This window comes from Orbicella franksi, chromosome 3, assembly GCF_964199315.1.
Source record: "Orbicella franksi chromosome 3, jaOrbFran1.1, whole genome shotgun sequence".
Classification (NCBI taxonomy): Eukaryota; Metazoa; Cnidaria; class Anthozoa; order Scleractinia; family Merulinidae; genus Orbicella; species Orbicella franksi.
Window position 1 is genome coordinate 27,619,754 of NC_138147.1, and position 27,326 is coordinate 27,647,079.

At 38.8% G+C, this 27,326-nt stretch overlaps 3 protein-coding genes across 3 annotated transcripts; 1 reads left to right on the forward strand and 2 right to left on the reverse strand.

Moving 5' to 3' along the window:
* Positions 1–6,110: 6,110 nt before the first annotated feature.
* On the reverse strand, positions 6,111–7,049 carry LOC145481769 (melanocyte-stimulating hormone receptor-like). Its single transcript, XM_081460299.1, has one exon. The coding sequence runs from the start codon at positions 7,047–7,049 to the stop codon at positions 6,111–6,113; it is 939 nt and encodes a 312-aa protein (XP_081316425.1).
* Positions 7,050–9,698: 2,649 nt separating this feature from the next.
* LOC145482479 (uncharacterized) lies at positions 9,699–10,304 on the forward strand. The gene has a single exon (XM_081461080.1). It carries the CDS (start codon positions 9,699–9,701, stop codon positions 10,302–10,304), a length of 606 nt encoding a protein of 201 aa, XP_081317206.1.
* Positions 10,305–25,671: 15,367 nt separating this feature from the next.
* LOC145483154 (trace amine-associated receptor 9-like) lies at positions 25,672–26,799 on the reverse strand. Its single transcript, XM_081461747.1, has one exon. The coding sequence runs from the start codon at positions 26,797–26,799 to the stop codon at positions 25,861–25,863; it is 939 nt and encodes a 312-aa protein (XP_081317873.1). The 3' UTR covers positions 25,672–25,860.
* Between the last annotated feature and the right edge of the window lie 527 nt (positions 26,800–27,326).

The following is a 27,326-nucleotide window of genomic DNA, read 5'->3' on the forward strand; positions in this document are numbered from 1 at the left end:
GTGAATAAAAAGAAAGATGCATATCTATTGTTTAGCTATTCTGATTATGTTAATATTTTTTTTATACTAATAATGCTTTTGAAATACATAAACAAGTAAAAAGGATGAACGATATTATTAATGTCCCGCTGTTTCGGCGACCTCGTAACGCCATTATCCAACTTAACCTCATTTATGCAAATCTACAGGTCTTACCTCTTTTGAACTTGCTACAATTTCTTCATTCCTTGATAAGGATGAGGTCATCGAAATGTTGGGACATTATATCGTTAGTTTTTACTTCGGAAGATATGACACAAATTAAAAAATCTATTGGATATCCTTAATTAAATTTTCCTAGATGATGCATTAGCGAATTAGTCGTTATTTTTAGATATAAGATTTCTAAACAAATAATACTGGCGGTATTGTCGAAGCTCAACATGTATGTGCCACCTAGGTACAGATAGGATAGAAGATAATTGAATATTTATAAAAACGAGAACATTTTTAAGTTATATGGATTCTGAAATTTTTTCTTAAAATCTGCTTGAATGGAAGTATCGAGAATCGTATCAAGAATCGTATCAAGAATGATTAACCTCAATATTCAAGTTCAAGTTTTCAGTGCGATGTATTTTAGTCGTCTATGAGGACTAATTTTATTTGTTCATTTACAATTTTTCGTATTCTGCCACGTTTCAAGCCGGGGTTAGCCCCGACTTTTCCCATCTGGGTTAGGAAACGCTTCGCATTTAATCATCACGTTTTTCAATGATAACTATGACTTTCTATGACTGATTTGAGTCCATGTTGCTTTGGAAAGCCTGGTTTTCACTAGGGACGCAAGCACAAGAGTAAGCACAAACGCAAGCAATAGGGATGACCCAAGTGAAAACGAAAATTCGACGCAAACACAAACACAAGCAAAACCATCCGAACCTTCCAAACTGTTTAGGCGCGAGGTAATCTGGATCCAGTGTTTTCATTGGCCAACATAACCACGTGTGGTAAATATCCTTGTGCTTGTGTTATGTCTGAGCGGTATTTCGTTTTCACTTGTTGCAGCGCAAACGCAAGCATAAGCGCAAGGACAAGAAAAAGGAAAAATGTTGATCCTTGTGCTTGCGCTTGTGCTTATGCCTGCGTCAAGGCCGGTTTCACGATGAAATAAGAATTATTATAATTGAGCTTGCGCTTGCGCTTGTGTTTGCGTCGCTAGTGAAAACCAGGCTTAATCGTACGAGTTATTAGAGAGGTTAAGCATGACGTTTACGGCAAACGGCCAACGGCAAAAATGAAACGTTTGTCGTCTCTCTTCAGCTGTGTGTACAGTGAAATTATTTGTATTTGCAATGAATAGTAGGAGACGTTATTGCATTTTTGTGGGCTTTATTTACGGATTAGAAGAAAAGAACTGAAAATCAGAAGTTGTCTTTGCCGTTTGCCGTCTGCCGTTAACGTCATGCTTAACCTCTCTATTAATAAAATCAGCCGAACGTGAACCGCGATTCCGATTTATGAAATCACGAGTATAAAGCCAATTCTCAGCATTATCAGACGCTTTAATATTGGACGCTTTGAGAATTGGACATCTTATTGTTAGACACTTTTCTGTTTTGTTATTGAACACATTGATTAGTTGCTTGAGCGGCCAATTTGTTAAACTGAAATAGTGTGGCTGAGAACCAATCAAACGCGAGTGTTATGTTATAGTTGATATTACCCTGAAAATAAAAGCTTTGCACAGATACTTTATAATTTCTCCAAAGCTTCAAAAGCACTGCATAGAGAATGTTGTTCACGTTATCGAAGACGAGACGTTTTTCAGCTTTACTGTTTCTTTGTTATTTAAAATTAAATGACCGACAGATTTCCCTTCCTAGCACTCTGGCTAACATAACGTCCCCTTTATTTCCTTTGCAAATGAAAGTAAGTCCAGACGATGTCCCAAAGAAGGCATAGAAGGGAATACCTACTTTATTAATGACTTCAATTGTCGTAATTTGCATCTGTTTATGAAAGGTTAAATCCTCAGTTAGCAAGAGTTTGGACGGCGGATGAAGTGAAGACTCCCTGTGAAGAGCAATTAGAATAAGGGCATTCCTAAGAAATGCAAAAACGGACAGAAAAGAGTTTTAAACTGAAATAAACATCAACTGGCCGTGTAGTCGAGCACTTAATTAATATCCTGGGGAGCATAATGGATGTTTAACTATTATTTTTCTGCTGTCCATCCTCACTAAAGTTTGCTGTTGTCATACTGACCGGCAAAATGGCTATTTGTAGCTTTACAACAAGCTGGAATCGGTTAACTAGCGCTGCTGAAACTTCTCAAACGTCTTGTATTCAGTTCAAGTTTGCTCCATCATGTCAGTAAACGCATTATTGACTATTTGCGTGGTGACAAATATTCCAATCTTCATTAATAGACATGCATAGTAGTGAATTCGTGCTTTAAAACCCTGGCCAAACGGACTCGTTAGTAGTCGCAAGTAGCCGCAAGTTGAACTTGTCAAAAGACTTGCGTTGGGTGACCAAACAGATTCGCAAGTTTCCTCGGGAGTAGCCGAAAGCCGCGAAAAAGCCATTTCAGTGCAGACGTATCCTGTATTTCATTGGCTAATAGGTTCCTATTAGCGTCACTTACCTTGCGTTGACTTAGGTTAGGTGAAAACCTTGAGTCGTCTTGCGTGCAAGTTTGACCTCTACCAAAGTGAGCGCAACTCGAAGCAAGTCGACGCAAGTGCGTGCAAGGCCTGGTATCAATACACGGAAGGTTAAATTTTCAGTTAATTGTTATGATGCGACACAGTTTCCAGTATTTTTCAGCTTTCGTTCTTGAATAGATAAACACTATCATTCTTTTTCAAAAGAGTCTTGAATTATGGCACCACAAAATACCAAACAAGGGTAAACAAGTTATGATTACTGTTTTGACTTCAAGAGCTACCCTTAATTTGAGGCTATAAGTGATTATAACTTAAAACTTAAAAAGAGTTTGTTGAACCCGATGCGATATTATTGACTTATAATAACCATCCCAAGAGTCAGCTTTTGACAAAGTTTAAAACACTTTTGGAAGCTGTTTCGGAGCCCCATCAATTTTCTTAAAAATTAAAGTGGCCAAATGTCCTTCGTAAACTTAACAAAAAGTCGTAGGAAAATATGCTAACTAGAAATTGGCGGATACAAGGGGAGAGTCAGCGGACTAATTTTTGCGTCATAAGCACTTGGAGCTAACGTTAAGGGTGTTTTTAACAGGTTATACTGTTGCTATTTTGCTAAAAAGGCCAGGCTTCAAATTCATCACATTATTGATCCCTATAGAGAGACTATAGTGGACGGAAACTAGGTGTGTTTCACAGAAACGTGAAATTCTTTAGCTTTTAAACACGTTTTCTTTTTATCTTAGGCCACAGAAGGTAGTGAAATGTTTGTTCACTAGTTCCTTCGCTACATCAAGGGGAAGGACTCGGTCTTAATTTTCTGCCTTCTGTACCTTGGTTACATTTTTAACGAAAGCGAAAAATCCCTAGATGGCACCACATAGTGAAACTTGATATATTCATGACGAGCGCAAACTGGGTAGAGCAACAAACTTGCAGTTCGAATTGGTGCTCTTCCCAGTCGGGTGGGTTTAACAGAGGCGCTACCTACTCGAGTAAGCGACGGGGCGCTCATTCGAAATGTCACGAAGGTGTTTTCTTGTTAGCACAAATGATTGAACCAGCTTTAATTTTGAAGAATTTTAATTGCGTATAAAACTAGTAGCAACAGCTTCTTCCTTGATTTTATACATCGAAGGAAAGGGGTGAGATATTATTTTAGTTCAGAATTTTAAGGTATTGCGCGATGGATCATTGTTATACTCCACTCGTTAGGATAATAAATGCGAGTAGTGTGTCTTTACAGAGGCAACCCAAATAATTGCCAAAGAGGAAACGTACATACGTAGTTTGGAAGTAAATAACCGAAATATCTACACGACGAGCGGGGGCGAGAGATAAAATGCACCAGACACAATTTTAATCCTTTGCCTTTGGTAGAGAAACACGCGAGCCATAAAGCATAGAGCCCAGTTAAACTCGCTAGACGAAACAAGGTGCTGACCGATATATGTATTTATTAAAAACTGGATCATTGGATAACGCAATTCAAGAGATTTCAATAGCTTAGCCATCATGGACTATGAGCCATTATACCATGTTCTACAAATATGGCGTCCGCGTAATTATTTCGTTTACTTACCTTTTCTATAGTTTTTAATAAAACTGGCAATTATTCCACTCGCGGTTGTTGGATATGAGATGACTATACCCAACTCATTTCCATCGCGCTCTGGTGGAATAATTTGCTAAATAAACCTCGTTTTAAGAGCTCTTTTATTTAGAAATTATCAAAAAAGGAGAACGAGCGTATCCTTAATATGGTTGTCAGGTTAATTCGAATTCACGAGCGTCTTTCGGTGTTCAAAACGCTTTGCATTTCGAACTTCAGTGGGTCGATTTACAGGTGGCTCACCTCGATCTTTCGATCGCCCGCCATCCCTAATTTAAACTGCTGATGATTCACAACATCCACCGTTTATACCAATGACACGGATGATATAGCCACTTTGACCGGCGAAAGTTTAATTAGGGTGGACAACTCGCTCAAAAAAAAGAAATGCTTTTGAAAAAGATAAGATATTTTATTCAAACTGAGATCACTCGTACACTTCTCTTTTTGCTTAACCTCACAACTTTTCTCAATGGAAATCACTTATTAAAAGTGAGTCATTTTACTGCTTGCGTTGTTTACAAAAAAAGGCTTCGCACGTAAAATGAACATGAAAAAAAAAAAAAAATAAATTAAACAAAAAAACAGACATGAGCCTAGCTGACAAGGAAACGCTCGGTAAAATTTGTCCTTTTCAAAAATGCGGACATATGTCGAAAAACATGCCTTTTTTCCTTGCATTGCCGTTCACTTTATCGCCATTTTTCTACTGTAAGAATTAACTCATATTTGCTTTAAACTCTCCGACATACGCAATAAGATGTTGACAGTTAGTGCCTTTGTTTGGAAACGTTCCTTACCAAAGTGGACGCTCCTTAAACCACCTTAGTGCACCTACATGTTTGCTTATCCCACCTATATGCGCAGGTGAAAACAAGCCTTTAAGCCAAGCTTTTTTGCCCTCGCAGCTGCAGAACTTAGGCTCAGTCCATAGTACGCCGGGGGAATTTGAAAACGTAGGTGTCACTCTGAAAACGCCTCAAATGTTTTCCTTCCATAATACGCCGGAGAAATTTCAAAGCGCGACAATGACCAGTCATTGGGGAGGACTCCTTCAGGGAAATCACATGATTATAGTGACGTCATCGTTGTCCAAAAGCTCCGTTTCCAAAACGTTTTCCGGCCACACGAAAACGAAAGGCCGGCGTTTTCAAATTCATTCGGTTTGAAGAGCGTTTTCAAGAAACTCCATTTTCGTGACGGATTAATGTGGTTGGCAGGCCTAACCTAAAAATAACGCTACGTTTTCAAATTTCTCCGGCGTGGTGTATGTGTCACCTTAAAGACAAAATATAACTTCAAAATTTTGATGTTCCGAAAACAATTTAGCATATGCATTAGTCAATGGTACTCTTATAATTTTGTACAAACTACCACCTTATAATAAATTACATAGAAAGGGTTGAATTTGAGGAAGTTACTGGAGACATCATTGGCGAAATTTCTGAGTTATTTCGTAACCGACTGTGCGTAAAATATTCAATTTCATAGGTGACTGAAACGTTTGCTATCTCGTAAGAATTTTCTTCCCGTGTTATGAACGAAAAGTAACATCAAAACCCTTTGACTACGTATCTTAATCAGACCGTCTTTGAACACTGTGCATTGTAGTCCACGGCAGCATTTTTCGTCTCTTTATTTACAGTTGTAAAATCATCAGTCGTTCATTTAAAACGGCAGACGTTTTATTTACAACAATAATGAAAAATTTCGCCAACAAACATGAGATACCGATAAATTGAAATGCGTGCGCACCACTTTTAACTTATTGCAAACTTTTCTTATGAAATCTTCATCTTTGAACATCAGTTATTAACTTTTTATCTTTTCACCGTATTGGTCTACAAGAGCTAACTAGAAATACAAGGGCAAAGCACTGTTCTGATTGTGTCCTTCACTGCTTGTCTGACTTCTTCTAGCTTCCAACAGTAAAGAATCGGGTTTAATGATGAGTTAAAGTAAACTAAAGTGGCTGTATATATCCAAGCCTGATAAACTAATGAAGTTAGTCCATTATTGCTCACCAAAGCTGCCGCCACACCATGGGGTAGGTAACAAGCGACCATCGTCAGTTGCAGCCATATTGCACTGGACACCGCCTTTTTGTATCGCGCTATGTTCAGTTGATTTGTTTGGTTCGGTTGTTGAGCAAAGTGTTGTACATGATTTTGATGATGACGGAGGGTGAAGAAAATCTTTGTGTACGAGAAGATTGAGGTTACTAGACACAGAGATGTAGCTATGTAACCACACCATAAGGGTATAAGGGGATTCCAAAATTGCATCGCTGAAATGACAGCGGACACAATCCAAAAGGTAATAACGATCATGTAGGTTCGCTGTAAAGTTACAACTTGTCTGTATCTCAGTCCTAACAACAGGGCGAGAAGTCTGTCCACGCTTATTACAGTCAGTGTCAGCACAGATACTCCACAGAAAATATAGGCTGTTGTAAAGCTTGCGGCTAACGCGTAGCGACAAATCTTCCAATGTGCATTTACGGCAGACATGCAACAGGTAACCACAAAAGGCTGTGTAACTAGACCAACACAGAGATCAGTTGTTGCAAGGCAACGAAGCAAGAGTTTGGACGGCGGATGAAGTGAAGACTCCTTGTGAAGAGCAATAAGAATCAAAACATTCCCAAGAAATGCAGTAACGGACAGAAACGAGTATAATACTGAAAGAAATGTCAACTGGCCGTGTAGTCCTGTAACTAAATGTGACGAACATAATAGATGTTGAACTGTTTTCTGCAGTCCATCTCTAGTAAAGTTTGCAGTTGCCATATTGATATGACGATGGCTAAGTGCAAGCTGGAACTGATAAACTATCACTGTCGAAACTCGACCTCTTAACAACTGACAAACATATCAATACCGCCCACATGAATCATTGACTGTTTGGAAAGACGTAATATTAAAAGTCGAGCAGCTGTCTTTCTCTACGAAGACTGACTGGTGCTTGTTTCCGTTACCGGAAAGAGAAAACCACAGGATAGAAATATCTGCATTTTAAGAGGCCCTGCGCCTAAGAAACGACCGATGATTTCCGGCTAAAAAATAAAATCGGCCGATTTTTATCTCCTAAGTAGAGGTTACCGAATACTATTTAACAATGAATTTCTTGTGTTTCAGTTTCGCTTTAAACCAAAAATATCGAGCTGCAAACTTTTTCCGTCTGAATAGCAGCAAAATCAGGCCGAAAATAAGGCCCCGCTAAAAACTGTTCAGAAATTACTATTGCAACGCAAAATAATGAGAAAACTACACAGTGTTGAAGAAAAAGGCCTTTTAATGCAATATCATTCGATAAACATAAAAAAACTGCCGAAGCGATTAAAAAATAAAGTTTCAAATATTGCATACTAAATTAGATGGAACGTTGGAGCTGGTTTTAAAATAATTATTTTTCAAAAGTTCAACGCTTTTGAAAGCAGTCACAGTGATGAATCAGACATTGGAGGGATATACATCACGTTTCTGAAAAAACATTTTTCGGCCAAAGTATATTGACCTTGTACAAAGCGTTCAAAGTTACCGCGTTTACCGTTATCCTGCTACTTCGGCGAAACACTTCTCTTTTGCCAATACGGCCGTGAATAGCGTGTTAAACGCCACTTTAAACCTTGGTAGGCATTCCAAGACCATCCTAAGTAGAAGGACGTAGAATTAAAAGAGAAAGGAAGATGAAAAATACGCAGAAAAAGAAAATAACTCGAAATTACCATCTGCTAACGAAAGTTGAATCTGGAAAATGTCGTCGCGTGACAGCGGCCATTGACGTCATTTGTCTACACAGCGGCGGAATCCAAACGAATGCACAAAGAGGAAAACAATTTTTCCCGGCCAGAAAACGTTTAGTGGAGCAATGTTATGTTATTTTTCACAAATGATGGTCACTCGAAAAGAAAAACTTCCCCAACCGCCACACCGTTTTGGCCGCAGCGTGATCTGAGTTATGGGGTCACGACTAGATCCCTAGCCGCTGACCGCCCGAAGGACATTGCAGACTCGTTTTCCCACGCTCTTACGACTTGACGTGACAAATGACGTCAATGGCCGCTGTCACGCGACGACGTTTTCCAGATTCAACTTTCGTTATCAGATGGTAATTTCGAGTTATTTTCTTTTTCTGCGTATTTTTCATCTTCCTTTCTCTTTTAATTCTACGTCCTTCTACTCAGGATGGTCTTGGAATGCCTAGCAAGGTTTAAAGTGACGTTTACCACGCTATCCACGGCCGTATTGGCAAAAGAGAAGTGTCTCGCCGAAGTAGCAGGATAACGGTAAACACGGTAACTTTGAACGCTTTGTATAAGGTCAATATACTTTGGCCGAAAAATGTTTTTTCAGAAACGTGATGTGTATCCCTCCAATGTCTGATTCATCACTGTGACTGCTTTCAAAAGCGTTGAACGTTTGAGAAATAATTATTTTAAAATCAGCTCCAACGCTCCATCCAATTTAGTGTGCAATATTTGAAACTATGTTTTTTAATCGCTTCGGCAGTTTTTTGATGTTTATCGAATGATATTGCATTAAAAGGCCTTTTTCTTCAACACTGTGTAGTTTTCTCATTATTTTGCGTTGCGATAGTAATTTCCGAACAGGTTTTAGCGGGGCCTTATTTTCGGCCTGATTTTGCTGATATCAGACGGAAAAAGTTTGCGGCTCGATATATTTGGTTTAAAACGAAATTGAAACAAAAGAAATTCATTGTTAAATAGTATTCGGTAACCTCTACTTAGGAGATAAAAATCGGCCGATTTTATTTTTTAGCCGGAAATCATCGGTCGTTTCTTAGGCGCAGGGCCTCTTAATTCTTTCTTTTGATGATCAACATAGGTAAATAAAAAGAAAGATTCATATCTATTGTTCAGCTATTCATTTTAGAAGATTATATTATCTTTTATTTTATTAATAATGCTTTTAAAATATATAAACAAGTAAAAACTATTAACGATATAATTTCCCGACGTTTCGGCGACCTCGCGACGCCATTATCCAACTTAACTTTGTTTATGTAAATCTACAGGTCTTACCTCTTTTGAACTCGCTCTCTTTAATTCATTCATTTGATAATGGCATCATGAGGTCGCCGACATGTTAGGACATTATATCGTTAGTTTTTACTTGCTTATGCTTTTATCTTTTACTTCAGAAAATATGACGCAAATTATAATATCTACCGTATATCGACAATTAAATTTTCCTAGATGATGCATTCGGGAATAAGTCGTTGTTTTTAGATATATGATTTTTAAACAAATAATGGTAGCGGTATTGTGGACGCCCTACATGTATGTGCCACCCAGGTACAGATAAGAGAGAAGATAATTGAATATTTGTAAACTGAAAACGACAGGAGAGAGGAGCGACAACGGGGAGCGTTTTGTGTCTTTCTGCGCACTGAACAATCTTGCAATTGCATCGACTATGTTCCTATACAAAGAAATACACAGATACACGTGGACTTCACCAAATGGCCAATATCACAACCAGATCGATCACGTGGCCGTTAGATCCAATTTTAAACGATCAGTACAGGACGTAAGGGCGTATAGGGGTGCAGACTGTGCAAGTGACCACAACCTTGTGATTGCTAAGACACTGCTTAAGCTAAACAGAACAGGCAGGAGAGCAGTACAAGTCAGAAGATACGAGACCGGTAAGCTGAATGTTCCTGAAATTAGGAAGCAATTTCAGTTGGAACTAAAGAACAGGTTCATCTGTTTACTGCTAGAAGATGATTGTGACGTAAATACTGGACAGGAAGAGGAGGGCGAAGTAGCACGTGATAACGAAGTAGAGAAAAAGTGGAAAAAGATCAAAGATACTTACCGTGAGACGGCCAAGGATGTGCTAGGCTACAGAACAAGGAAAAATAAGAGCTGGATCAGCCCAGAAAGCTGGAAGGGAATTGAAGAAAGGAAACAGCTAAAGCAAAAGTTAGCTGGCACAAGGTCGGAACGTCTTAGGGCAAGGCTGCAGCAGGAATACAGGAAGAAAGATCTAGAAGTGAAGAAAAGTGAGAAAGGATAAGAGAGAGTGGGCTAACAATATAGCACAAGAGGGAGAGGATGCTGCTAAGTGTGGGCAGATGAAAGATGTGTACGATGCTACAAGAAGGCTGTGCTGTAAGCCACCAAAGAAAATTGACATGGTAAGGAACAAGGAAGGCAATTTGTTGACAAAAGAAGAGGAGGTGCAACAAAGATGGAAAGAGCACTTTGCTGAAATACTGAATAGGCCCAACCCAGAACGTGAGGCCGAAGTGATTAGCGACATGGAAGTTATAGAAGAGATACCATCAGGCCCCATAACTAAAGCCGAGATCAGGAGCGCCATCATTAGCATGAAAGCAGGCAAAGCATCTGGCATAGACTGCGTGTCAGTAGAACTGCTCAAGGCTGACATTACAACGACAGTCGACGTACTTCACGACCTTTTCCATGAGATATGAGTCAGTGAGATTGTCCCCGCAGATTAGAGGAAGGGTCTCATTGTCAAGATTGCCAAAAAAGGGGATCTCACCAAGTGTGGAAACTGGCGGGGGATTACTTTGATGTCTGTTGCTGCAAAAGTGATGGGCAATTGTTGATCAGAAGAATATCAGGTGGTGTTGATGCAAAGCTACGGAAGGAGCAAGCTGGTTTCAGGAAAGGAAGGAGTACGATAGAGCAGATATTCGTTGTCAGGAACATCGTAGAGCAAGCAGTGGAATGGAACTCCAGCTTATCTGTATGCTTTGTCGACTACGAAAAGGCTTTTGACAGCGTTCACAGGAAAACCTTGTGGAAAATCATGGAGAGTTATGGGATACCGTCGAAGCTTTTCAGAATGGTCAACGTAATGTATGATGATAGCCAATGTGCGGTTGTTGACGGTACAGGTCAAACGGACTGGTTTGATGTGAAGTCCGGCGTAAAGCAGGGGTGTAACATGTCAGGGTTTCTGTTCTTACTCGTGATCGACTGGATCATGAGAAGAACAGTAACGGGCGCTAACACTGGCATTAGATGGAAATTGTGGTTCAAGTTAGACGACTTGGACTTTGCTGATGACATTGCTCTTCCATCCAGTACGAAATGTCAAATCCAAAAGAAAGTGAAAAATCTCAGCACTAAGAGCAAGAAAACTGGTTTGAAGATCAACTCTGAAAAGACAAAACTCCTCAGACTGAACACGACCAGCAATGAGAATGTTCAGGTTGACGAACACGATATTGAAGATGTAGGAAGTTTTGTGTACTTGGGTGCATACATCAGCAAGTCAGGTGGCACAGAAGAAGACATCAAAGCAAGGCTAGGGAAAGCAAGGGCTGCACATAGTAAGTTAGATAAGATCTGGAAGAACAGTCAATTTACCTACAAGACTAAGATCAAAATTTTCAAAGCTAATGTCATCTCGGTGTTGCTGTATGGTTGTGATTGTTGGCGAATGACCAAAACAGATGAGAAAAAACTGGATGCGTTCTTACATAAGAGCCTTCGTCGGATATTAAAGATCTACTGGCCAATGAGGATAACAAACGAGGAGATTAGAGCAAGAGCAGGAATGGAGACAATAAGCAAGCAAGTGGCAAGGAGGAGATGGACGTGGCTGGGTTACGTCCTCAGAATGGATCACCATTCACATCCACGAATTGCTCTGACATGGGTACCTGAAGGCAAACGGAAACGGGGTCGACCGCGCGAGACTTGGAGAAGGACTGTCGAAAGGGAGCTGGAAAAGGAAGGTTTAAGAACATGGGCAGCAGCAGCATCGGCTGCGGAGGACAGAACAGCCTGGAGGCAGAGAGCTTACGGCCCAATTCTGCACTTGGGGAACGGATAAATGATGATGAAACTGAAAACGAGAATAATCTTAAATTATATGGATTCTGAAATTTTTTCTTAAAATCTGCTAGAATGGAAATATCAAGAATCGTATCAATAATGATTAACGTCAATTTGCAAGTTCAAGTTTTTAGTGCGATGTATTTTAGTCGTGGATGAGGACTAATTTTATTTGTTCATTCACGAGATTTCGTATTCTGATACGCTTCAAGCCAGGATTAGCCCCTTCAGTCCGCTCATTTCCCATCAGGGTTAGGAAACGCCTTGCATTTAGTGATAACGCTTAATTTTTCTATGATAATAGGACATGTTTAGTCCATGTCGGTCTGTAAAGTCTGGTTTTCACTAACGACGCAAGCACAAGCGCAAGTAATAGGGATGGCCCAAGTTAAAACGAAATTCGACACAAACACAAGCACAAGCAAAATCATCCGAACCTTCCAAACTGTTTAGGCGCGAGGTAATCTGGATCCAGTGTTTTCATTGGCCAAACTTGACCACGTGTGGTAAATGTCCTTGTGCTTGTGTAATGCCTGAACGGTATTTCGTTTTCACTTGTCGCAGCGCAAACGCAAACATAAGCGCAAGCACGCAAGCAAGTACTGAAAAAGTTTGATGCTTGTGCTCAGTTGTGCATGCGCTTGTCCTTATGCCTACGTCAAGGCCGTTTTGAGGGTGAAATAAGAATTACTATAAAATCAGAAAAGTGAATTAATCAACATGACTCGAACGTGGGACAAAGAAAAAATCTGAGTTCCCGACAGGAATCGAACCCATGACCTCCCGAACACTGGGCCGGCGCTCTATCCACTGAGTTACGAAAACTGATAAACAGCCAGGTCGTTTAACGTCCTAGATACTGCTAGGATTAGCACTGTCGAAGTTAAAATTTACCATTTTTATTCATTTATCACACTTAGAATGACTTCAATAGTGCTGATCCTAGCAGTAGGCCGGACTCAGTTAAATGTCATGGGTTCGATTCCTGTGGGGGACTCAGATTTTTTCTGTCCCACGCTCGTGTCATGTTGATTAGTCCACTTTTCACATTTCATTACCGAGCTTAAAATTCACCATCTTTATTCAGTTGTCAATAATTATTATGTTTGCGCTTGTGCTTGGGCTTGTCCACGAATCGAATAAAGGTCCCTAACACTGCGCACAATATATGATGCAGAGGACATTAATGTCAAGCACTCAAATTTAAAACAATTCTTAAAGTCCGCAACTCTTTTTTTTTGCAGCATTTTGGTTATTCACCATCCAGTGACCACATGTCCTCTTAGAAGACTTTTGTTTAGCTTTTTACTGTCAGTTTCCCTGACACTTTCGATGTATTTTAAAAGTGTGTAAGGATTAACTTCATCTGTTCATTGACGAGTTGTTCGCGCCGTATTTCAAATGCGCGTGGTCATACGCCTCTCTCAGCTTGCAATACCGTATGTAAAATGTAAATGAAGATAATCCGACGGCGTTTATGAGCGTCTATTGACAGCAACGACAACGGTAATTAAGTTGCTCGTTGTGGTACAAATTATTATCGAGGAAGTAGTAAATATTTGTCCGTTTTAAAAATGTTTAAGCCGGTCGACGGAGCAAATAATTTCCTGTCTTCCTCCTCATTTAATAGGCTAATCGCCATTTTTACACAATACATTAAATTTTACGTCATTCTTTTTCTAAGCCAAGACCAACGAAAACGCATTTAACGGATAAGGAAAATCCATAAATGCTGCAAGATAGTTGGCACCTTTGTTTGAAAACGCTAAAAAGGTCACCTAACAGCAGGTCACTGGAATAAATAAATATACAATTCGTATCAAAGACAGAAGAGCTGTCTTCAAACAAAGTTTTATTGGCGGAATTTGAGAAGATTGATTTTAGGGCGAGAAATTTAACATTTCACATTTCAATTCTCAAATTTTAAACAGGTGAAAGTTCAGTCACTCAATCGAACAAAGCTTTGCAATTTTGGCGCATAATAAATTGCTACTTCACATGAAAAAATACTCTACCTGTCAGCTTTAATTTTGGTATGCTAGTAATTTAACTTATATTGCTCTCGCTGAAGAAACATGCGCCATCTTTAAAACATTTCCAAACATTTTCACCTTCCCAAATAAATTGAGTATACGCCTCAATAACGAATTCATAATTTTCTAAAAACTACCGTTACGGTATCTATTATGATTTTATATATCTCTGTGTAATTCCATGTATATGCATAAACTTATCGCTAGTCAATAATCGTTGAATTTGTGAGCTATAGCTAAAGACTAATCATCACTGTTATTTTTGTGCATAATAAATTATTTTTCAAATTTTAATATTTTTCATTGTAATTTATTTTATTTCTTATTTATGTTGTGACTAGACCTGTAAAATAGCTTTCTATGTAGTAAGAGTCAGTCACAGTCAAGTCTTACTCTTATGCTAGTCTTAGAAACATCAAAATAGGGCCTTAGGAAGAATTTCAGTGTTGTCAGTCGTGAACGACTGTGCTCTATCAATCTTTTCCCGACTGAGTGCGCTAGGAAAGTATTTATTTTCGTGTCCAAAATGCTGAACAACCTCCTTAGAACTTTCTGCCTGTGTTTTGAACGAAAAGAAACATAACACCCTTCTTCTGAACTGCTTATCGCAATTATATCGTGTTTGAATAATATTTAACGTCGTCCACGTGAGAGGTTGCGACGTAATTTCTTGCTTTTAATCTTTATTTACAGTTTCAAAGTTACAAGCCGTCACGGTGTCGTCATTTGAAACAAGTTGCTTTTATTTACAAAAATGTTGAAATTCTTTCCTTAATAAGGCTACCATACTAGCGACAGAAACATGTAATACTGAAAAATTAAGTACACACCACTTTAATCTAGGACAACCTCTGCAAGAACTTTAAAAATCTTAATCTTTAAACATGATTAACTTTTATCTTTTCTTTGCGGCCTCGGTCTACAAGAACTAACTCGAAAAGCAATGGCAAAGCATTTGTCTAATAGTGTCTCTCACTGCTTGTCTGACTTCTTCTATCTTCCAACAGTAAAGAGTTTAAAACTGAAACAAATGTCAACTGGCCGTGTAGTCCTGCAGCTAAATCTGACGAACATAATAGATGTTGAACTGTTTTCTGCAGTCCATCTCTAGTAAAGTTTTCAGTTGCCATATTGATATGACGATGGCTAACTGCAAGGTGGAACTGATAAACTATCACTGTCGAAACTCGACCTCTTAAGAACTGGCAAACATATCAATACCGCCCACATGAATCATGGACTGTTTGGAAAAACGTAATATTAAAAGTCGAGCAGCTGTCTTTCTCTACGAAGACTGACTGGTGCTTGTTTCCGTTACCGGAAAGGGAAAACCACAGGATAGAAATATCTGTATTTCCTTTCTTTTGATAATCAACATAGGTGAATAAACAAATAATGGTAGCGGTATTGTCGAAGCCCTTCATGTATGTGCCACCCAGGTACAGATAGGAGAGAAGATAATTGAATATTTGTAAATTTAAAACGAGAACATTTTGAATTATATGGATTCTGAAATTTTTTCTTAAAATCTGCTGGAATGGAAATATCAAGATTCGTATCAATAATGATTAACCTCAATTTGAAAGTTTAAGTTTTCAGTACGATGTATTTCAGTCGTATATGAGGACTAATTTTATTTGCTCATTCACGAGATTTCGTATTCTGCCACGTTTCAAGTCTGGGTTAGCCCTTTCAGTCCCCTTATTTCCCATTAGGGTTAGGAAACGCCTTGCACTTAGTTATAATAGGACTGTTTAGTCCACGTCGGTCTATAAAGCCTGGTTTTCACTAGCGACGCAAGTACAAGAGCAAGCACAAGCGCAAGCGCAAGCGAAAGCAAAAGCGCAAGCACAAGCGCAAGCATAAACGCAAGCAAAAGCGTAAGTAATAGGGATGACCCAAGTGAAAACGAAATTCGACACAAACACAAGCACAAGCAAAATCATCCGAACCTTCCAAACTGTTTAGGCGCGAGGTAATCTGGATCCAGTGTTTTCATTGGCCAAACTTAACCACGTGTGGTAAATGTCCTTGTGCTTGTGTAATGCCTGAACGGTATTTCGTTTTCACTTGTCGCAGCGCAAACGCAAACATAAGCGCAAGCATAAGAAAAAGTACTGAAAAAGTTTGATCCTTGTGATCAGTTGTGCTTGCGCTTATCCTTATGCCTGCGTCAAGGCCGTTTTGAGGGTGAAATAAGAATTATTATGAAATCAGAAAAGTGAACTAATTAACATGACTCGAACGTGGGACAAAGAAAATATCTGAGTTCCCGACAGGATACGAACCCATGACCTCCCGAACACTGGGCGGGCGCTCTATCCACTGAACTACGAAAACTCATGAACAGTAAGGTCGTTTAACTGAGTTTATGCGTGACAGGCGTCCTGCGTACTGCTAGGATCAGCAATGTCGAAGTTAAAATTTACCATCTTTATTCATTTATCACACTTAGAATGACTTCAACAGTGCTGATCCTAGCAGTAGGCCGGACTCAGTTAAATGTCATGGGTTCGATTCCTGTCGGGGACTCGGATTCTTCTTTGTCATACGCTCGTGTCATGTTGATTAGTCCACTTTTCACATTTCATTAGCGAGCTTAAAGTTCACCATCTTTATTCATTCATCAAGAATTATTATGTTTGCGCTTGTGCTTGGGCTTGTGCACGAATTGAATAAAGATCCCTAACGCTGCGCACAATAATGCAGGGGACATTAATGTCAAGCACTCAAATTTAAAAACAATACTTTGCAACAAAGCTGAAACTCCACAACTCTTTTTTTTGCACCATTTTGGTTATTTACTATCCAGTAACCACACGTCCTCTTAGAAGACTTTTGTTTAGTTCTTTACTCTCAGTTTCCTTGAGATTTTCGATGTATTATTAGAACTGTGTGAGGATTAACTTCATCTGTTCATTGACGGGTTGTTCGCGCCGTGTTTCAAATGCGCGTGGTCATAAACCTCTCTCAGCTTGCAATGCCATATGTAAAATGTAGATGGAGATCCTCCAACGGCTTTTTTGAGCGTCTATTGACAGCAACGACAACGGTAATTAAGTTGGTCGTGCTGGTAAAAATTATTATCGAGGAAGTAGTAAATATTTGTCCGTTTCATAAATGTTTAAGCCGGTCGACGGAGAAAATAATTTCTTGTCTTCCTCTCCATTTAATAGGTTAATCGCCATTTTTACACAATACATTTATATATGTCATTCTTGTTCTAAGCCAAGACCAACGCATAAGAATTTAATGCATAAGGAAAATTCACAAATGCAGTAAGATAGTTAGCACCTTTGTTTGAAAACGCTAAAAAAGTCACCTAACAGCAGGTCACTGGAATAAATAAATATACAATTCTTACCAAAGACAGAAGAGCTGTCTTGAAATAAGATTTTTCCACCAGAAACATTAAAATAGCGCGGTTTGAGAAGATTGATTTTAGGGCGAGAGATTTAATATTTCACAATTCAATCCTCAAATTTTAAACAGTTGAAAGATCAGTCACTCAATGGAACGAAGCTTTGCAATTTTGGCGCACAATAAGTTGCTGCTTCACATGAAAAAATACTCAACCTGTCTGTTTTAATTTTGGCATGCTAGTAATTTAAGTGATATTGCTCTCGTATCTTTAAAACATTTCCAAACATTCTCATCTTCCCAAGAATATTTAGTATACGCCTCAATAACGAATTCATAATTTTGTAAAACTACCTCTATTATCATCCTAAAAATCTCTATGTCATTCCATGTATATGCACAAACTTATCGCTAGTGAATAATCGTTGAATTTGTGAACTAAAACTAGAGACTAATCATAGAGAAAAAGTTTGTTATTTTTGCGCATAATACACTACTTTTCACATTTCAATATTATTCATTGTAATTTATTTTATTTCTTATTTATGTTTTGACTAGACCTATAGAGTAGCTTTTTATGTGGCTAAGAGTCAGTCAATAGCTCTTACGCTAGTCTTAGAAACATCAAAATATAGGGCCTGAGGTGAAATTCAGTGTTATTTCGTGACCGACTGTGCTCTATCAACCTTTTCCCGACTGAGTGCGCTGGGACAGCATTTATTTTGGTGTCCAAAATGCTAAACAACCTCCTTAGAACTTCTGCCTGTGTTTTGAACGAAAAGAAACATAAAAACCTGCTAATAAACCGCTTATCGCAATTATATCGTGTTTGAATAGTGTTTAATGTAGTTCACACGAAGAGATTACGATGCAATTTTTTGTTTTCAATCTTTATTTACAATTGTAAAGTGACAGGTCGTCAGGGGGTCGTCATTTAGAACAAGTTGTTTTTATTTACAAAAATGATGAAAATGTTTCCTTAATACGGCTACCATACTAGCGACAGAAACATGTAATAACGAAAAATTGAGTACACACCACTTTAATCTAAGACAACGTCTGCAAGAACTTTAAAAATCTTAATTTTTAAACATGATTAACTTTTATCTTTTCTTTGCGGCCTCGGTCTACAAGAACTAACTCGAAAAGCAATGGCAAAGCATTTGTCTAATAGTGTCTCTCACTGCTTGTCTGACTTCTTCTATCTTCCAACAGTAAAAAATCGGGTTTAATGACGAGTTAAAGAAAAATACGGTGACTGATGCGTAACGCCAAGTGTAATAAATAGATGAAATTTGTCCACTATCAGGGGCCAAAGCCGTCACTATACCATAGGGTAGATAACAAGCGACCATCGTCAGTTGAAGCCATATTGCAGTGGACACTGCCCTTTTGTATCGCGCTATGTTCAGTTGATTTGTTTGGTTCTCTTGTTGAACAAGGTGTTGTACTTGATTTTGATGATGACGGAGGGTGAAGAAAATCTTTGTGTACGAGAAGATTGAGGTTAGTAGACACAGAGATGTACCTATGTTACCGCACAATAAGGTTATAAGGGGATTCCAAATTTGCATCGCTGAAATGACAGCGGACACAACCCAAAAGGTAATAACGATCACGTGCGTTCGCTGTAAAGTTACAACTTGTCTGTATCTCAGTCCCAACAACAGGGCGAGAAGTCTGTCCACGCTTATTGCAGTCAGTGTCAGCACAGATACTCCACAGAAAATATAGGCTGTTGTAAAGCCTGCGGCTGATGCGAAGCGACAAATCTTCGAATGCGCATTTACTGCAGACATCCAACAGGCAACCACAAAAGGCTGCGTAATAAGACCAACACAGAGATCAGTGGTTGCAAGGCAACGAAGCAAGAGTTTGGACGGTGGATGAAGTGAAGACTCTTTGCGAAGAGCAATAAGGATCAAAGCATTCCCAAGAAATGCAGTTAGGGACAGAAAAGAGTTTAAAACTGAAAGAGATGTCAACTGGCCGTGTAGTCCTGCAGCTAAATCTGACGTACATAATAGTTGTCCAACTGTTTGCTGCTGTTCGTCTCCAGTAAAATTTTCGGTTGCCATATTGATATGACGATGGCTAACTGCAAGCTGGAACTGATAAACTAACACTGTCGAAACTCGACCTCTTAACAACTGACAAACATATCAATACCACCCACATGAATCATTGATAGTTTGGAAAGACGTAATATTAAAAGTCGAGCAGCTGGCTTTCCATTATACGAAGACTGACTGGTGCTTGTTTCTGTTGGCGGAGGAGAAAACCTGACTACAGGATAGAAATATCTGCATTTCCTTTCTTTTGATAATCAACATAGGTGAATAAAAAGAAAGATGCATATCTATTGTTCAGCTATTCTGATTATGTTAATATTTTTTTATACTAATAATGCTTTTGAAATACATAAACAAGTAAAAAGGATGAACGATATTATTAATGTTTCGGCGACCTCGTAACGCCATTATCCAACTTAACTTCATTTATGCAAATCTACAGGTCTTACCTCTTTTGACCTTGCTACAATTTCTTCATTCCTTGATAATGTCACCATGAGGTCGTCGAAATGTTGGGACATTATATCGTTAGTTTTTATTTCGGAAGATATGACACATATCTATTGGATATCCTCAATTAAATTTTCCTAGATGATGCATTAACGAATTAGTCGTTATTTTTAGATATATGATTTCTAAACAAATAATGGTGGCGGTATTGTCGAAGCTCAACCTGTATGTGCCACCTAGGTACAGATAGGATAGAAGATAACTGAATATTTATAAAAACGAGAACATTTTTAAGTGATATGGATTCTGAAATTTTTTCTTAAAATCTGCTTGAATGGAAATATCGAGAACCGTATCAAGAATGATGAACCTCAATTTGAAAGTTCAAGTTTTCATTGCGATGTATTTTAGTCTTCTATGAGGACTTATTTTATTTGTTCATTCACAAATTTTGGTATTCTGCGACGTTTCAAGCCGGGGTTAGCCCCGACTTTTCCCATCTGGGTTAGGAAACGTTTCGCACTTAATCATCACGTTTTTCAATGATAACTATGACTTTCTATGACTGATTTGAGTCCATGTTGCTTTGCAAAGCCTGGTTTCACTAGAGACGCAAGCACAAGAGTAAGCACAAACGCAAGCAATAGGGATGACCCAAGTGAAACCGAAATTCGACGCAAACACAAGCACAAGCAAAATCATCCGAACCTTCCAAACTGTTTAGCCGCGAGGTAATCTGGATCCAGTGTTTTCATTGGCCAACATAACCACGTGTGGTAAATATCCTTGTGCTTGTGTTATGTCTGAGCGGTATTTCGTTTTCACTTGTTGCAGCGCAAGAAAAAGGAAAAATTTTGATCCTTGTGCTTGTGCTTGCGCTTGTGCTTATGCCTGCGTCAAGGCCGGTTTCACGATGAAATAAGAATTATTATAATTGCGCTTGCGCTTGCGCTTGTGTTTGCGTCGGTACTGAAAACCAGGCTTAATCGTACGAGTTGGTAGAGAGGTTAAGCATGACGTTTACGGGAAATGGCAAACGGCAAAGATGAAACGTTTGTCGTCTCTCTTCAGCTGTGTGTATAGAAGAGTGAAATTATTTGTATTTGCAATGAATAGTAGGAGACGTTATTACATTTTTGTGGGCTATATTTACGGATTAGAAGAAAAGAACTGAAAATCAGAAGTTGTCTTTGCCGTTTACCGTCTGCCGTTAACGTCATGCTTACCCTCTCTATTAATAAAATCCGCCGAACGTGAACCGCGATTCCGATTTATGAAATCACGAGTATAAAGCCAATTCTGTTATTGGACAGAGCATTATCAGACGCTTTAATATTGGACGCTTTGAGAATTGGACATCTTATTGTTAGACACTTTTTTGTTTTGTTATTGAAGACATTGATTAGTTGCTTGAGCGGCCAATTTGTTAAACTGAAATAGTGTGGGCTGAGAACCAATCAAACGCGAGTGTTATGTTACAGTTGATATTACCCTGAAAATAAAAGCTTTGCACAGATACTTTATAATTTCTTCAAAGCTTCAAAAGCACTGAGTACAGAATGTTGTTCACGTTATCGAACACGAGACGTTTTTCAGCTTTACTGTTTCTTTGTTATTTAAACTTAAATGACCGACAGATTTCCCTTCCTAGCACTCTGGCTAACATAAGGTCCCCTTTATTTACTTTGCAAATGAAAGTAAGTCCAGACGATGTCCCAAAGAAGGCATAGAAGGGAATACCTGCTTTATTAATGACTTCAATTGTCGTAATTTGCATCTGTTTATGAAAGGTTAAAATCTCAGTTAGCAAGAGTTTGGACGGCGGATGAAGTGAAGACTCCTTGTGAAGGGCAATTAGAATAAGGGCATTCCTAAGAAATACAATAACGGACAGAAAAGAGTTTTAAACTGAAATCAACATCAACTGGCCGTGTAGTCGAGCACTTAATTAATATCCTGGGGAGCATAATGGATGTTTAGATATTATTTTTCTGCTGTCCATCCTCACTAAAGTTTGCTGTTGTCATACTGACCGGCAAAATGGCTATTTGTAGCTTTACAACAAGCTGGAATCGGTTAACTAGCGCTGCTGAAACTTCTCAAACGTCTTGTATTCAGTTCAAGTTTGCTCCATCATGTCAGTACATGCATTATTGACTATTTGCGTGGTGACAAATATTCCAATCTTCATTACTAGACAGGCATAGTAGTGAATTCGTGCTTTAAAACCCTGGCCAAACGGACTCGTTAGTCGCAAGTAGCCGCAAGTTGAACTTGTCAAAAGACTTGCGTTGGGTGACCAAACAGATTCGCAAGTTTCCTCGCAAGTAGCCGAAAGCCGCGAAAAACCCATTTCAGTACAGACATATCCTGTATTTCATTGGCTAATAGGTTCCTATTAGCGTCGCTTACCTTGCGTTGACTTAGGTTAGGTGAAAACCTTGAGTCGACTTGCGTGCAAATTTGATCTCTACCAAAGTGAGCGCAAGTCATCGCAAGTCGAAGCAAGTGCGTGCAAGGCCTGGCATCAATACACGGAAGGTTAAATTTTCAGTTAATTGTTATGATGTGACACAGTTTCCAGTATTTTTCAGCTTTCGTTCTTGAATAGATAAACACTATCATTCTTTTTCAAAAGAGTCTTGAATTATGGCACCACAAAATACCAAACAAGGGTAAACAAGTTATGATTACTGTTTTGACTTCAAGAGCTACCCTTAATTTGAGGCTATAAGTGATTATAACTTAAAACTTAAAAAGAGTTTGTTGAACCCGATGCGATATTATTGACTTATAATAACCATGCCAAGATTCAGCTTTTGACAAAGTTTTAAACACTTTTGGAAGCTGTTTCGCAGCCCCATCAATTTTCTTAAAAATTAAAGTGGCCAAATGTCCTTCGTAAACTTAACAAAAAGTCGTATTAAAATATGCTAAGTAAAAATTGGCGGATACAAGGGGAGAGTCAGCGGACTCATTTTTGAGTCATAAGCACTTGGAGCTAACGTTAAGGGTGTTTTTAACAGGTTATACTGTTGCTATTTTGCTAAAAAGGCCAGGCTTCAAATTCATCATATTATTGATCGCTATAGAGAGACAGTAGTGGAGGGAAACTAAGTGTGTTTCACAGAAACGTGAAATTCTTTAGCTTTTAAACACGTTTTCTTTTTATCTTAGGCCACAGAAGGTAGTTAAACGTTTGTTCACTAGTTCCTTCGCTACATCAAGGGGCAGGACTCGGTCTTAATTTTCTGCCCTCTGTACCTTGGTTACATCTTTAATGAAAGCGAAAAATCCCTAGATGGAACCACATAGTGAAACTTCATATATTCATGACGAGCGCAAACTGGGTAGAGCAACAAACTTGCAGTTCGAATTGGTGCTCTTCCCAGTCGGGTGGGTTTAACAGAGGCGCTACTTACTCGAGTAAGCGCCGGGGCGCTCATTCGAAATGTCACGAAGCTGTTTTCTTGTTTGCACAAATGATTGAACCAGCTTTAATTTTGAAGAATTTTAATTGCGTTTAAAACTAGTAACAACAGCTTCTTCCTTGATATTATACAGCGAAGGAAAGGGGTGAGATATTATTTTAGTTCAGAATTTTAAGGTAGTGCGCGATGGATCATTGTTCTACTCCACTCGTTAGGATAATAAATGCGAGTAGTGTGTCTTTACACAGGCAACCCAAATAATTGCCAAAGAGGAAACGTACATACGTAGTTTCGAAGAAAAGAACCGAAATATCTACACGACGAGCGGGGGCGAGAGATAAAATGCACCAGACGCAATTTTAATCCTTTGTCTTTGGTAGAGAAACACGCGAGCCATAAAGCATAGAGCCCAGTTAAACTCGCTAGACGAAACAAGGTGCTGACCGATATATGTATTTATTAAAAACTGGATCATTGGATAACGCAATTCAAGAGATTTCAATAGCTTAACCATCATGGACTATGAGCCATTATACCATGTTCTACAAATATGGCGTCTGCGTAATTATTTCGTTTACTTACGTTTTCTATAGTTTTTAATAAAACTGGCAATTATTCCACTCGCGCTTGTTGGATATGAGATGACTATACCAAACTCATTTCCATCGCGCTCTGGTGGAATAATTTGCTAAATAAACCTCGTTTTAAGAGCTCTTTCATTTAGAAATTATCAAAAAAGGAGAACAAGCGTATGCTTAATATGGTTGTCAAGTTAATTCGAATTCACGAACGTCTTTCGGTGTGCAAAACGCTTTGCATTTCGAACTTCAGTGGGTCGATTTACAGGTGGCTCACCTCGATCTTTCAATCGCCCGCCATCCCTAATTTAAACTGCTGATGATTCACAACATCCACCGTTTATACCAATGACACGGATGATATAGCCACTTTGACCGGCGAAAGTTTAATTAGGGTGGACAACTCGCTCAAAAAAAAGAAATGCTTTTGAAAAAGATAAGATATTTTATTCAAACTGAGATCACTCGTACACTTCTCTTTTTGCTTAACCTCACAACTTTTCTCAATGGAAATCACTTATTAAAAGTCAGTCATTTTACTGCTTGCGTTGTTTACAAAAAAAAAGCTTCGCACGTAAAATAAACATTATGAAAAAAAAACAAAAAAACAGTAATATAAACAAAAAAACAGACGTGAGCCTAGCTGACAAGGAAACGCTCGGTAAAATTTGTCCTTTTCAAAAATGCGGACATATGTCGAAAAACATGCCTTTTTTCCTTGCATTGCCGTTCACTTTATCACCATTTTTCTACTGTAAGAATTAACTCATATTTGCTTTAAACTCTCCGACATACGCAATAAGATGTTGACAGTTAGCGCCTTAGTTTGCAAACGTTCCTTACCAAAGTGGACGCTCCTTAAACCACCTTAGTGCATCTACATGTTTGCTTATCCCACCTATATGCGCAGGTGAAAACAAGCCTTTAAGCCAAGCTTTTTTGCCCTCGCAGCTGCAGAACTTAGGCTCCGTCCATACTACGCCGGAGAAATTTGAAAGCGCGACAATGACCAGTCATTGGGGAGGACTCCTTCAGGGAAGTCACATGATTATCGTGACGTCATCGTTGTCCAAAAGCTCCGTTTCCAAAACCTTTTCCGGCGACACGAAAACGAAAGGCCGACGTTTTCAAATTCATTCGGTTTGAAGAGCGTTTTCAAAAAACTCCATTTTCGTGACGGATTAATGTGGTTGGCAGGCCTAACCTAAAAATGAAGCTACGTTTTCAAATTTCTCCGCCGTGGTGTTGACGCTGTCTAAGTATGTGTCATCTTAAAGACAAAATATAACTTCAAAATTTTGATGTTCCGAAAACAATTTAGCATATGCATTAGTCAACGGTATAATTTTGTACAAACTACCACCTTATAATAAATTACCTAGAAAGGGTTGAATTTGAGGAAGTTACTAAAGACATCATTGGCGAAATTTCTGAGTTATTTCGTAACCGACTGTGCGTAAAATATTCAATTTCATAGGTGACTGAAACGTTTGGTATCTCGGTAGAATTTTCTTCCCGTGTTATGAACGAAAAGAAACATCAAAACCCTTTGACTACGTATCTTAATCAGACCGTCTTTGAACACTGTGCATTGTAGTCTACGGCAGCATTTTTCGTCTCTTTATTTACAGTTGTAAAATCATCAGTCGTTCATTTAAAACGGCAGACGTTTTATTTACAACAATAATGAAAAATTTGGCCAACAAACATGAGATACCGATAAATTGAAATGCCTGCGCACCACTTTTAACTTATGGCAAACTTTTCTTATGAAATCTTCATCTTTGAACATCAGTAATTAACTTTTTATCTTTTCACCGTATTGGTCTACAAGAGCTAACTAGAAATACAATGGCAAAGCACTGATCTGATTGTGTCCTTCACTGCTTGTCTGACTTCTTCTAGCTTCCAACAGTAAAGAATCGGGTTTAGTGATGAGTTAAAGTAAACTACAGTGGCTGTATATATCCAAGCGTGATAAACTAATGAAGTTAGTCCATTATTGCTCACCAAAGCTGCCGCCACACCATGGGGTAGGTAACAAGCGACCATCGTCAGTTGCAGCCATATTGCACTGAACACTGCCTTTTTGTATCGCGCTATGTTCAGTTGATTTGTTTGGTTCGGTTGTTGAACAAAGTATTGTACATGATTTTGATGATGACGGAGGGTGAAGAAAATCTTTGTGTACGAGAAGATTGAGGTTACTAGACACAGAGATGTAGCTATGTTACCACACCATAAGGGTATAAGGGGATTCCAAAATTGCATCGCTGAAATGACAGCGGACACAATCCAAAAGGTAATAACGATCACGTAGGTTCGCTGTAAAGTGACAACTTGTCTGTATCTCAGTCCCAACAACAGGGCGAGAAGTCTGTCCACGCTTATTGCAGTCAGTGTCAGCACAGATACTCCACAGAAAATATAGGCTGTTGTAAAGCTTGCGGCTAATGCGTAGCGACAAATCTTCCAATGTGCATTTACTGCAGACATCCAACAGGTAACCACAAAAGGCTGTGTAACTAGACCAACACAGAGATCAGTTGTTGCAAGGCAACGAAGCAAGAGTTTGGACGATGGATGAAGTGAAGACTCCTTGTGAAGAGCAATAAGAATCAAAGCATTCCCAAGAAATGCAGTAACGGACAGAAACGAGTATAATACTGAAAGAAATGTCAACTGGCCGTGTAGTCCTGCAACTAAATCTGACGAACATAATAGATGTTGAACTGTTTTCTGCAGTCCATCTCTAGTAAAGTTTTCAGTTGCCATATTGATATGACGATGGCTTAGTGCAAAGTGGAACTAATAAACTATCACTGTCGAAACTTGACCTCTTAACAACTGACAAACATATCAATACCGCCCACATGAATCATTGACTGTTTTGAAAGACGTAGTATTAAAAGTCGAGCAGCTGTCTTTCTCTACGAAGACTGACTGGTGCTTGTTTCCGTTACCGGAAAGAGAAAACCACAGGATAGAAATATCTGCATTTTAATTCTTTCTTTTGACAATCAACATAGGTAAAAAAAAAGAAAGATTCATATCTAGAAGTAAGTAAAACCTATTAACGATATAATGTCCCGACGTTTCGGCGACCTCGCGACGCCATTATCCAACTTAACTTTGTTTATGTAAATCTACAGGTCTTACCTCTTTTGAACTCGCTCTGTTTAATTCATTCATTTGATAATGGCATCATGAGGTCGCCGAAATGTTAGGACATTATATCGTTAGTTTTTACTTGCTTATATTTTTATCTTTTACTTCAGAAAATATGACGCAAATTATAATAT